Source organism: Salvelinus namaycush, chromosome 40, assembly GCF_016432855.1.
Source record: "Salvelinus namaycush isolate Seneca chromosome 40, SaNama_1.0, whole genome shotgun sequence".
NCBI lineage: Eukaryota > Metazoa > Chordata > Actinopteri > Salmoniformes > Salmonidae > Salvelinus > Salvelinus namaycush.
The window spans coordinates 6193494-6207526 of record NC_052346.1 but is presented as its reverse complement, the minus strand read 5'-3'; the positions used below and the strand labels follow the sequence as shown (position 1 = coordinate 6207526).

The following is a 14033-nucleotide window of genomic DNA, read 5'->3' as shown; positions in this document are numbered from 1 at the left end:
TAAAGCTTGGTCGCAAATGGGTCTTCCAAATGGACAATGACCCCAAGCATACTTCCAAAGTTGTGGCAAGATGGCTTAAGGACAACAAAATCAAGGTATTGGAGTGGCTATCACAAAGCCCTGACCTCAATCCTATCGAAAATTTGTGGGAAGAACTGAAAAAGCGTCTATAAACCTGACTCAATTACACCAGCTCTGTCAGGAGGAATGGGCCACAATTCACACAACTTATTGTGGGAAGCTTGTGGAAGGCTACCCGAAACGTTTGACCCAAGTTAAACAATTTAAAGGCAATGCTACCAAATACTAATTGAGTGTATGCAAACTTCTGACCCACTGGGAATGTGATGAAAGAAATAAAAGATGAAATAAATCATTCTCTCTACTATTATTCTGACATTTCACATTCTTAAAATAAAGTGGTGATCCTAACTGACCTAAGACAGGGAATTTTTACTAGGATTAAATGTCAGAAATTGTGAAAAACTGAGTTTAAATTTATTTGGCTAAGGTGTATGTAAACTTCCGACTTCAACTGTATATACTGAACAAAAATATAAACGTAACATGCAACAACTTTGACGATTTTACTGAACTACATTTCATATAAGGAAATCAGTCAATTTAAATTAATTAATTAGGCCCTAATCTATGGATTCACATGACTGGGCAGGAGCGCAGCCAATCAGAATTCGTTTTTTTCCCACAAAAGGGCTTTATTACAGACATAAATACTCCTCAGTGTCATCAGCTGTCCAGGTGTCTAGTCTCAGACGATCCTGCAGGTGAAGAAGCCGGATATGGAGGTTCGGCGTTATGTTAGAGAAATTAACATTAAATTATCTGTGAACATTCCTGTAGTCAGCATGCCAATTGCACGCTCTCTCAAAACTTGAGACATCTGTGGCATTGTGTTGTGTTACAAAACTGCACATTTAAGTGGCTTTTTATTGTCCCCAGCACAAGGTGCACCTGTGTAATGATCATGCTGTTTAATCAGCTTCTTTATACGCCACACTTGTCAGGTGGATGGATTATCTTGGCAAAGGAGAAATCCTCACCAACAGGGATATAAACTAATTTGTGCACAGAATTTGAGAGAAAAAAGCTTTTTGTGCGTATGGAACATTTCTGGGATCTTTTATTTCAGCTCATGAAACATGGGACCAACACATTATATGTCGCGTTTATATTTTTGCTCAGTATATACAGTATAGTCTCTTCACTCTGTCCAGCTAGCTAACAGTCATCGAAATGAAAAGCTTGACAGTCAATAAGCATCGAACATTCCAGAAAGCGATAGATAGAGGACAAGTTTTTAGCAAATTTTGGCGACAAGCTAAATTTGAACTGCGGCTCTCCGGACCTCGGTGAAGATCGAATGCGGCTCGCGTGGAACATTTGTTTGACATCCCGGCCCTATAGCATCAAAAGTAGTGAACTATAAGGAATAGGGTGACATTTCAGACACAAACAGAGACTCGGTCCCCTTTGATAGTTGAAGAGTAGCTGAAACAGATGTGATTCTCAACCTCAAGTAAAGAACCAGGTCATTAGTGCAGTATGACATCATCCTGACTCCTCACAAACACAGGCCGCTGTGTCCCAGGTGTTTGTCTTAGAGTAAGTCTCACCAAGCACCTTTGGGTCACAGCTACTATACTCTCTCTGCCATATTCCTAGAAATGTACTTAACTCTCTTTGTAAACTGTCAAATAGCATAATTAATCCATTATAATATTCAACTAACTACAAAAGGCCTTAAGTCCAAGAGCTTATCAGAGTTGTTTTAGGCATTTGATAAGCAAGGCAATATTAGCGTTGTGTGTCAAGTATACTGTACATCATAATCATCTATTCCAAGAAAAACTATTTGAAACATTTTCTTTGAAATTAACTGTCATAGACATATAAGAAAAACTGAAAAATGTATTATAAATTAATTGTCATAGACGACATTTCAAACCCTAAACATTATAATGTTGTTAACACAGTGTGTCATTGTCTACTCTTACCAATCCTTAAAACCAACAACCTCTCCCACTTCAGAATTTCCTGGTTCAATGTTTGGGAGAACTTTTGTCTTGAGAAACCAAGCCATTGTTGTCAAATGGAGGTCTGTTGTAACCCAACACTGTATTTTCACCACCAAGGGCTTACCCGAAGGGATTTCAACAGTAACTCAAGACAGAGGTTTGGAACCAAATTACACAATCCCCGAAAACAAGTGAAAGTGACGACACCAGAGACGGGCCATGGGGACAATAGGCCCTTCATTCAGACCGCCTCTGTCCGTCCACCGTCAGTTGGACTCCATCTTGGATTCCTCACACTTCATTGTTGTAGCACAGGTGTTATCACAAGTTCATGACAAATTCCAAGAGACATTAGCATGTTTTGATACGGGTGCATGTAGTTCAATGTTACAGTAGTGCATTGTTAATCACTGCAAGGACCACACAGTGATGTTTACATACTTATGTATAAATAATAACATAAGTGCTAGCTTCTTGTAGCATTTTGGCTTACATAATTAAAATGGCCAACCTTTCCATAAACAGTTCAAACCAGACGGCCTAGATCTGAACCAAAATAGAAAACAGGCCAGTCTTCCAAAGGTCAACCTGATGGCTGAACAGAGGAGGCGCAAAAGAGGAACCAGCTCTAGGTAATCTGATATTGAGTGTTGTAACCGACACATGACACGAGAGGCCTGTGCACGTTCGGAAACAGCGGGGCCCAGGCCTGGGTTCAAATAGTATTTGTTTCCCGTCAAATACTTTCAACATTTGACTTAGCCTGCACGGAGTGCCAGATTGGCTGTTTTTTTTCCCTTTTGGGACGATTCTATTGGTTCTTTTGCGCCAGGCGAGCTCAACCAAGGGCAGCTAAAGTATTTGAAAGTCACAAATACTACTTGAGCCCGGCTCTGGTAAGGTCATTCTCACCCTGATAACCTCCAGTAGAACTCTATCTGTCTCTGGTCCACCACAACAAAACAAGACTGGAGTTAAACTCAGATGGCTTAACCTGCAGCGTCCGTCTTGCCCACCTCGCTGGCCCTCTCACCATGACTCATACTGTAGGTCCAATTCTTAAAACAATGGATGTGTAGTGTTTTCTATCTTGGCAGAGTTTTACCATCTTATTGCAAGACTGCTTTCCCAGACTCCCAAACAAAGGTACTTTGTCTGAGTCAGTGTAGCAACAACCCCTGAATAAGATGAGGTTTTATGTCAAAAGTAATAAGTACATCAAAACTGTCTAACATTCTTTCCAAATTGTTTGGTAAAGAAGATAAAAAGACAAGGAAAATACTGTCTAACATTCTTTCCAAACAGTCAGGACACTGTCTGTGAAGTAATGGGGAAGGTAGAAGCCACACAGGTGGATGGGGAATAGGGGTCCCTTAAAGTAAAACTTTCAAATGTGGGAATGTGAATGCATGCCCCTCCATGGTCATCACCATCAAAGTCATATTAATCCATTGACATACTTGCTGCCAAAAATAGCCGAGTCACTTCTGGCTCATTGGGTCAAGTGTTCCCGTAATGAGCTTCTGGTGAGGTCTGTTACAGTTAATGTAGCCATGTGACATCACTGACAAGTGACAGGCCAGGGGTGGAGAGATGGCCGAGGGTCTGGTGTGGACTGGAGAGCCAGGGTCTAACCTGTCTGTCTGCGTGTCTGTCTGTCTGTGTGTCTGTCTTTGTGTGTCTGTTTCCATGCCTGCCTATCTGTCTGTCTGTCTATAAGTCTCTTAGATAATGTGAAATGTTTGCTGAATTGTTGGATCACTCTCATTTGATTCACAATGGAATGACAAAGAGTCATGGATTTTCTGTTCTAAAAGGGATTTTTTCTAGTGGAAAACTCCCCAACTAAAAGTCAGTGACCTAGTGACCTAGTGACCTAGTGATCATACTCAGAGCAATATCTACTAAAACACTGGCGATGCATCCCAAACAGCATCCTATTCCATATATAGTGCACTACATTTGACCAGAGAGCCCTATGAGTCCTGGTCAAAAGTAGTGCACTATATACGGAACATAGTGCCGTTTGAGAGGCAGCCTACGCCTGGTCTGCACACAGAAGCCACACAATGATATCATTGTGGAGGTAGAAAAATCTCCCTCTATTGGACATTATAGAGCTGTAGACACTGTCTCCTGCTGTAGGTAATGTTATATCATCAATCTTCTCTTTTTAAAAGGCCAACAAGTTACCCTGTGCCATTGTACCAACCTTCTGGAAATGTGATAGAGGGAGAGAGCAATGAAAAGAGAACGTTTCCATATAAGGGCTGATATAGAAAGTGTGGAGATTGGAGAAAGAAAATACTTTTTAAAAGTCGAGCAAAAGACTTGCTGTTGCTAATAGGCTTGTAAGGTTATAAGTCGGTAATAATAAAGTATTTACTCGTACTTATTAACTCATTGAGTCCCACCGTATCGCTGGTGATTTTTGGACTTTTAACCCATTTTAAACATTGTGTGTTTGAGCTAGTCTTCTTGTACCATTGGAATCGTCTATATCTTCTGCATCCGTAAATACCAACCATTAGTCTGTTTGATTAGCGGGGGGATGAACTAGAGCGGTGTTTGTGAGACAAGGGCGGAACCCGAAGGGGCCCGGGGGCGGGTCTTTTATACAAAAATGTCTGTAGAGTCCGAATGGTTTGAGCTACAAACTATTAAAAGCTTTCTATAAAACGCTAAGACTCTCACAAACAAGCACATGTGTTTTTTTCTCTATGATGCGTACAAGCCACACAAGGGTCATTAAAAGGTAAGGGGTTCTCCAATATAGAAGATCATTGGAAATCCCTGGACATGTGTCTATAACACAGTTGTCAGTGACTAGTTGGATATTCTTTTTCCAGTGAGCAAACAATTGATGTACTTACAGCTTTCATATAAATTCATTTTTTATCAGGTTTGTGCTTAGACGGAACTTATCTTTTTATTGACATCTCATGAATGCAACTGTTTATGTAAATATAAGGGCTGGACATGCAGATAAATGAAAGTCAGATAAACGAAAATAAGATTTTTGCTGGAATCTTGGGACCAAAATGTTCTGAATAGTGCAATATATTTAAACATTTTTAAAAAACGATTTGTTCAAGATTTAAAAAATTGCCAGAAAATACAACTGTGTAACTTTGTGTGACTTAGAAATATGGTAATTTGCAGAGGAAAAAATTAAGAAATAAAAAAAAGTTTGTCCTCATGATTGGAAAAAACGCAGGACTATCAGATTACAAAATATCGGCCCAATTTCCCTTGCTCTCCCACCCCATGTAAGCATTTCGTGAGACCGCAGCCAATTTTCAACTTGATTATGACTAATGCAAGACTACCATTTAACCACACACCAAAATTAAATCTTAAGGTAACCCTAAAGACTTGAGGAAGCATTTACAGTAGGCTGCTGTGGAAAATACTGAGAACTTAAATAGAGATTGTATAGATAAAAAATCGAATGAAGATGGTTTGGAACGAGACAGTAGGCTAAATCAGTTTGGTATCGTTGCATCTGCAGAATCACTGCAGATACCCAGAGCTATACCAACTTTACGCAAAACTTCAACACAAACCCAGTATCATAATATGCATATTATTCATAGAATATGATCAATTATAGATTGATAGATAACACGTCAAGCAATGTGTGTATCGTAAAAATGCCGTCATGCATTCGCCCATAAAATTATGACAAAAGGTGGTGAACATGCACATCGGTCTTATTTGCGTAACTTGATTTAGTGAAGCTCAGAACCCATAGCCTATAGTGAAAATAAGTACCGCGCGATAGGCTACACAAAGTCTACTATACACATAATAGTAGAATAACCTTCAAATTAAACATTTAGTTTATTGTTTTGTATCGTTATAACCTGTATTCGTAGCATTGGTTGACCTGTAAGGTAATGTAACTATTCCTTTTACACAAAGTAGCCGTATCTTTTAACTTAAAAATTATATTCAGAGTTGCTTACATTTTCTGAACAGGCTTCTTCCGTTTCTTAGCTGCGTACTGCGCCGTACTCCCCAACATGATGTATCTCTCCCTAAGAAAGTCTATAGAATAAGACTATCCTATACGTGTCCCTCGTATTCTTGCAGGTCGTTTTCGAAGACCCACGACTAGATAAAGCTCTGTATCATGTAAATATCCACAAGGAGTCCGCCGATGTACAGAACGTCTCATACGTCAACGCTCCAAACATGAACAGAAACTATTCCGCTTGGTAGACCAGACCGACAAAATCCAAAATTGCTTTTTGATATAAAAGTTTAGAGAAACTTTTCAAACTGCACAGCAGCTACAAATGGCTTGCGTGATCCGAATAAATTTGACACCGTCCTTCTTTTTTACTTTTTTTTTTTTTTTAAGCTGTCATTCCTAATGCATTAACATACTGTACACTCCTCCAGTTGGGCGAAAGTAATGGCTGCTTTTTCTGCTGCTCGAACCAATCCAGAGCGCTGGTTCACCGTAGCTCACGCAGCAGGTACAGTAGGGCTGCTCGCTATTGGTGCAAAGCGCTTTCAGGAAATATAACACAGAAGAGAGAGATATACCTTTAAAGGGGCAATCTGCGGTTCAAACAATAATAAAGCGGTGGCCCCGTAACTATTTCGGTAAACCTGCGAGGGATGGGGCTGGAGAAATGTATCTACTCTGAAATTCATAGGCAGAGGCACATAGCAATGGATGCAAGGACCGAGCATCCATCATATTTTATTTATTTATTTAACCTTTATTTAACCAGGTAGGCAAATTGAGAACACGTTCTCATTTACAATTGCGACCTGGCCAAGATAAAGCAAAGCAGTTCGATACATACAACAACACATAGTTACACATGGAGTAGAACAAACATACAGTCAATAATACAGTGAAAAAATAAGTCTATATACAATGTGAGCAAGTGAGGTGAGATAAGGGAGGTGAAGGCAAACAAAATATATATAAAAATAAAAAAATAAAAAAATAAAAATGATAGTTGTAACCATGTTTTGAGGCTATACAATGATCGTCTCTAATTACATTGTTACAAACAATAGAGTAAAACAAGCTTATATTTTGGGTTCTGATGGGGTACGACAGTTGAACTAAGCTCAAGAGGGAGTTAGAATTTACATTATTCAAGAATCAATACAGTATCATTAATTTACATGTCAAAAATTGGTTTGGAAATTGCAGATTGCCCCTTTAATGGTGGAGTTGTTTATGATATGTACAACGAGGACAAACTGTACATATTGTACTTACATAATCGTTTGCAACCTTTGATATCATGGAGAATGCGCTCAGAGCTATGTGCAATAACACATTTCAATTTAAATGCTGGCTATTGTCCTGGGCCTCTAACTTTATACTGGAATGCTAGATTAAAACATTTTTAATATACACAGTTTCAGATCATTTTATGTTAGTGCATGGAACTTTGGCAACCAGACATTTCCAAGGCCACTTTCTCCCATGCAGTAGAAGATAATAGATAGCCAGGTATTCCCTGGCTGCAGGGCTCTACCATAACCCTGTTACACTGTGGTTGTGCATGGTTCTATGATGCTGGGAGCTTTTCAGACACTCTTCCCATAAAGATGACTTATTGCTGCTGGTTCAATGATGAATGTGGTAATGGTTGCCTAGGGTTGTCTTGAAGAGTTGTTTGTTTATTTCAACAAAGATATCCTGTTATGTCCATGGGCTTTTGAAACTCCCCAAACCACAATCCATTAAATACACTTGCAAACTACGGGCAGTTACTGTAAAAGGCCTTGTTTTATTCCGTCTCCTCTTCCTCTGTGATGGCTTAGCTTGGCCAATGGATCCTAGTAGTAGGACAGTAGTAGGACAGGACAGTGTCCTGTGTGAATTTAAGTATGCTCTCTCTAATTCTCTCTTTCTCTCTTTCTTTCTCTCTCTCGGAGGACCTGAGCCCTAGAACCATGCCTCAGGACGACCTGACATGATGACTCCTTGCTGTCCCCAGTCCACCTGGCATTGCTGCTGCTTCAGTTTCAACTGTTCTGCCTGCGGCTATGGAACCCTGACCTGTTCACCGGACGTGCTACCTGTCCCAGACCTTCTGTTTTCAACTCTCTAGAGACCGCAGGAGCGGTAGAGATACTCTTAATGATCGGCTATGAAAAGCCAACTGACATTTACTCCTGAGGTGCTGCACCCTCGACAACTACTGTGATTATTATTATTTGACCATGCTGGTCATTTATGAACATTTGAACATCTTGGCCATATTCTGTTATAATCTCCACCCGGCACAGCCAGAAGAGGACTGGCCACCCCTCATAGCCTGGTTCCTCTCTAGGTTTCTTCCTAGGTTTTGGCCTTTCTAGGGAATTTTTCCTAGCCACAGTGCTTCTACACCTGCATTGCTTGCTGTTTGGGGTTTTAGGCTGGGTTTCTGTACAGCACTTTGAGATATCAGCTGATGTACGAAGGGCTATATAAATACATTTGATTTGATTTGATTTGATATTTCCAGCACATGATAATATTGGATAATTCAATTCTGAGGGAAACTGAAGTGAATGATTACCACTGACAATAGAGACTTACTGGTAAATATTCAACAACTTCAATGAAACACAATAGACAGGATTATAATCACATAGAATATAAACGAATAGGATAGATTAAAATAGAGCCTCACTGTATCATGACTGTGCTACTACCAATCATGTGGACTGGGCCAGGGAGGCCAATGTTTGCTAACACGTCGATCTGTTCTATACTCAGGCTGCAGTGGTGTTGCCACCCCAGACTGTGATTGGTTTGGTTGGGTCGCCCAGGCATTGCTGTCTGACAGGGAGTGGAAAACCTCTGACCGACCATATTCACCACAGAGTGTGAACTGTCTGCAGCACACGTATTGAAACAGTGTCAGTGAAGACAAACAGTCACAGAAAGGACAGTAAAGCACACCACAGAATAGCTGACAGCTTTGACTCGGCTGGCAGAGAGGAGTGATACGTAATGTGTAAAATCAACTCACTTGACACTCCACAAAGTAGGTCCCCATACGACAACAGGCCATGGTTGCAAGTGAACTTCTTTGAAAAAGTAGGAGTTCAATCTATACCCTTCATTACTGTTCAATCTGTCACCCTTTACTCCTACACCCTGTCAGTAAACACTGAATAGAGGATTGGGGTTGAAAAGGTCTCTCTGTTCATGTTCTTGTTGATTAATCAGTCGATCACAATGTATTTTGGCCTCATATATTCAGCTGCTGGCAATGACATAGTGTTCCAACAGATTTCATAACCGCTGTTTATGTGTGGTTCCACATATTGACAAAGTATTTGCCCATTTGCCAACTGAAGCAATGTATCGGGGTTTACACTATAATGGAAACTTTTAACACATGAAATCAGTCAACATTACTGTAGCACTAGTGACAAATGTATGTTGAGAAATACAGTGATATAAACACAGAGGCTAAATTGAGTGCAATTCCAGAACTAACACCAGTTGGTTATTTTGTGCCTGTTTTTTTGTGTCTGTTTTCCCCCTATTAACAACACTCACCAGAAATCATTTGTCATAGCTGCCTATTAAAGGGTCCTATCCAAGCAAGTATTGGAAATCACCGTCATAGCCAAGTCTCTGCCATAGTGAAGAACAAATTAACACATGGGGAAACCTATTTCGTTACCATAGAGCCACTGTTGTTGGTGCTTATAAACAAACCAGTTACATGTAAGCAGCTATTTATGATATGCCACCATCTGGCATCATGAAATTACTTTTACTGTTGAATCCAGTTAAATCAAAGTTTGAATTGCAATAAAGAAAATCTGTTTGATAACATACAAGAAACTGACACCCAGACCTTAGTTAGTGAAGTTGTCTTGGTAGCACTGTAATTATGTAGATTGCAGAGGGAGTGTAAATTGTATGAATTAAAATGAAGAAACGACTGTTTGTAGTGAGAACAAATGGAGTTTATAAAACCCTTGACATTCATTTGAAGCACGGTGCCATTATTGTCACGATAGAGTTCAGATCTGATATTCTACTTCAATCTGAAATGTGATTTATAAAAGGCTGTTCAAATAGCTGTAGTATGATACGAATTAAATGGTTATCATCAAGGTAGAATTATCACATCAGTTTATGCAACCAGAAGAGAAGCTCTATCTGACTTGTCAAGAAATAAAGATGCAAACATTAACAAAATTGCACTCTTAACATGAGCTAATTAAAGATTTACACGTTTAGAGTTGTACAATTCAGAGAAGTTTATATTGTTTGGCGGGGACAGGGTGAAACTGTGGTTCGTTTCCAGTTCTAGATGGCGAATCAAAGATTGTTTACCATCGTTTTTAACAAGACACGCAGAGGTGATTTTAATACACTAGTAAATCTGTTGAAAACAGTTTTAAATGTTACCCATTGAACTTTTACTGGGTAGCATTTAGTTCTATAACCAGCTTCATAAAGTGAAATGAGCGCTGTGTCATTTTTGCATTCTTCTCAATTTTGACATCTTTCTGCACCTGCATCCATGACATAGCGCTTCAGAAAACTGATGTGCTTTCAGGAGAAACAAAAGAAAATGCCATTTATATGTCATCTGCCTTCGCCGAGGATTTGTTGGCATGTTGGGACTAAGATATACTTGTTTGTGAGTGTCATAACCAAGGGCAGTGTAGGATGCACAATGGGAAAAGAAAATAAATTAGCCGAGGGAGGGTATCTAATACAATACTCTGATTTAATAGATTTGAGGCATGAAGTGGGTGGAAAATATACCTTCGCTGCCTGGCCTCTACCCTCAAGTAAAGCTACCAGGTCCCTCTGCTCACCCTGCAGTGACTGATTGATATTACAGGCGTATTAGAGCAAGGAATTCTGCCCCTAGAGGTCAACACCAGAACCTTTGTAGGATAGGTTGGCAATTTACAAGAACAGAGGCCGAGGAATTTGGCACTCTGACCATTCTACACAATCCATTTATAAGTATATCTGAAAATCGCTGACCATGGTTATTCATGTTCACAGCATTTCTGTTTTCCTGATACTGATGCCGTCTGACAGTGTTGGAGTCTAGCCTGACGAGTCGGCGTGGACGATGCTGTTTTGAATTGAGCGTAATGTCTTACTCTGCCCTTCGCCCTTCATTTTATGAAACACTGACTGAAGCACTGGTTCGTCAAAAGACTGAACTGGCTCGAAGTTCACAACTCAAGCTGTTGGATGGCCTCCCTGTCCAGCAATCAACTTGTGCTGTACTTATAAGGGTGCAGAACTGGTGGAAAAACAACAACAACCATAGCTAAATCTGATACTATCACATAGGTCTGGGAACAGTTACAGGAGCTTACCTCCAATCAAAATGGCTGCCGAAGGTTGTGATTTGGCATCGTTTCATTGGCTACAAGTTGTTTGTGTTGACCTCTCTTTGAAGTAGAGAGGGGAAGTCCGGGGTTTGTCTGGTTCACAGAGAAAGGAAGGGAATAAATCCATTGTTAAATCCAGAAGTGGCCCTTATCCTTTACTCAGATCTGAGTAGCCATATCTAGCAAAGCACTTGATCTGTGGAAGAGGAAAATAAAGAGTCTACAAGGGAATACAAGTCTTCTCCTCAGTGAAGTTCTTTCATCTCTCTGCACTCTCATTATATTTATGGGTACAGTAATGTATCATGGTACATAATATTGAATATATTATGAGTATATGCTAAGAGGATATCTGTCATCATTCTGATGCTGTAAATCAATAAGCATTGCACTCTCTCTGCCCGGTGGTGGACCTTGCAATGTTCCTCTCAACGAATAGCTTATACGAATAGCTCATCTTGTATACATGTATGAAACACGATGAAAATGAAGGACACACTATCTCCACCTTAAAGTACCACACCTGAGAGAGGCACACGCGCGCGCGCGCACGCACACACACACACACACACACACACACACACACACACACACACACACACACACACACACACACACACACACACACACACACACACACACACACACACACACACACACACACACACACACACACACACACACACACACACACACCCCTTCAGTATTATAGTCATCCTCAATTTAATTTACTTCTGAGAGACCCGTGATTGCGGACAGATGTTGGCGTAGTGGACATAGTGTGTGTGTGCAAAACAGGGTGGAGGGGGGGGAGTTGGTTGGTCGGGTCATTGTTTAAACTTTACCTTACCGTCTGGTCATGGCTTTTTCCATGGCAGCTCTAACTCTCTCTCTCTCCAGCCCAATGAATCACAATTGGGTTTATTGGAAGGGACTTAACCCCTGTGGTCGATCGGTTGGCCTTTTGGAAGACAAATTGGTCCCGTTTCTCATCTTGTTTTTTATGAGAGATTATTAGCTGTGAACTTTTTAAAGGAGGCGAGGGTAGTGAGTTATGCTCGATGTCATGCAGAGTACTGAGTGGGCTTTAGGACTGTAGTCTTGCCAGTGCATTCCTACTCAGGAAACGATTTGTTTGTATCAAACACTGAAGTCAGCCTTCACTTTAGCCTCGCCTCTATACTTTCAACAGAAACTGAAGACCACCTTTATTCAAACAGTGTGTGAGGTAGAGTACTCCTAAGTGCCTACCTAGATGACATGTTTTGAATAGTCAGGCTAGGGTGTGTTCTTGGCCTCTACAGTGTAAGATGGAAGGACTCTAACGTACGTTTCTCTCCTGTGAGTAGATCATGGGTATGCACACTGGGTCTCCTGACGGTAGAAGTGGACACGGATCCAGTCATCTCAGATCTCTACAATTTCCAAGGAGGTAGGAGATAGGAGTTGGTTTGGGATTTAAGGGATATCGCTGCTGCCCAACCTACTGGGAAATGTTGGGCCAACTAAACTGTAAACTCCGGTCTGTACCCTACAGGTATAAGGGCAGGGGTAAGTTTGGCAGTGGTGGAAAAAGTACTTGATTGTCATACTTGAGTAAAAGAAGATACCTTAATAGAAAATGACTCACCCAGTAAAATACTGTTTGAGTAAAAGTCTAAAAGTATTTGGTTCTAAATATACTTAAGTATAAAAAGTAAATGGAATTGCTCAAATGTACTTAAGTATCAAAAGTAAAAGTACAAATTATTTCATATTCCTTATATTAAGCAAACCAGACGGCACAATTGGTATTTTGTATTGACAGATAGCCAGGAGCACACTCAAACACTCAGACATAATTTACAAACAAAAAATGTGTGCTTAGTGAGTCTGCCAGATCAGAGACAGTAGGGATGACCAGGTATGTTCTCTTGATAAGTGTGTGAATTGGACCATTTTCCTGTCAAAATGTAACGAGTATGTCACGTCCATTTCTGTTTCACCTGTCCTTGTGCTTGTCTCCACCCCCCTCCAGGTGTCGTCCATCTTCCCCACTTATCCCCTGGGTATTTATACCTGTGTTTTCTGGCTTTCTGTGCCAGTTCGTCTTGTTTGTTGAAGTCAACCAGTGGTTTGCCTCAGCGCCTGCTTTTTCCCCAGTCTCTCTTCTTCTCGTCCTCCTGGTTTTGACCCTTGCCTGTCCTGACTCTGAGCCTGCCTGCTGTCCTGTACTATTGCCACTACTCTGGATTACCGACCTCTGCCTGACCGGATCCTGGGCTTGCCTGCTGTCCTGTACCTTGGCCTCACTACTCTGGATTACCGACCTCTGCCTGACCGGACCCTGGGCTTGCCTGCTGTCCTGTACCTTGGCCTCACTACTCTGGATTATCGACCCCTGTCTGCCTTGACCTGTCATTTGCCTGCCCCTGTTGTTGCAATAAACATTGTTAGTTCAACACAGTCTGCACTTGGGTCTTACCTGAAACCTGATAGTACTGTTGGGTGTCAGGGAAATGTATGGAGTAAAAAGTACATTATTTTCTTTAGGAATGTAGTAAAGTAAAAGTTTGCAAAAATAGTGAAGTACAGACACCCCAAAAAACTACTTAAGTAGTACTTTAACGTATTTTTACTTAAGTATTTTACACCCCTGAAGTTGGGGTA

The 14033-nt window shown here is 40.7% G+C and overlaps 1 protein-coding gene across 1 annotated transcript in view; it reads right to left on the bottom strand.

Moving 5' to 3' along the window:
* The window catches only part of LOC120033754 (aryl hydrocarbon receptor-like), a 74841-nt gene extending 68365 nt beyond the window's left edge, over positions 1-6476 (bottom strand). Inside the window, exon 1 of the mRNA XM_038980208.1 lies at positions 6005-6476. Within this exon, the coding sequence (XP_038836136.1) occupies positions 6005-6063 (59 nt within the window). The 5' untranslated portion in view covers positions 6064-6476. The remainder of the gene's footprint in view (positions 1-6004) is intronic.
* Positions 6477-14033: the final 7557 nt, after the last annotated feature.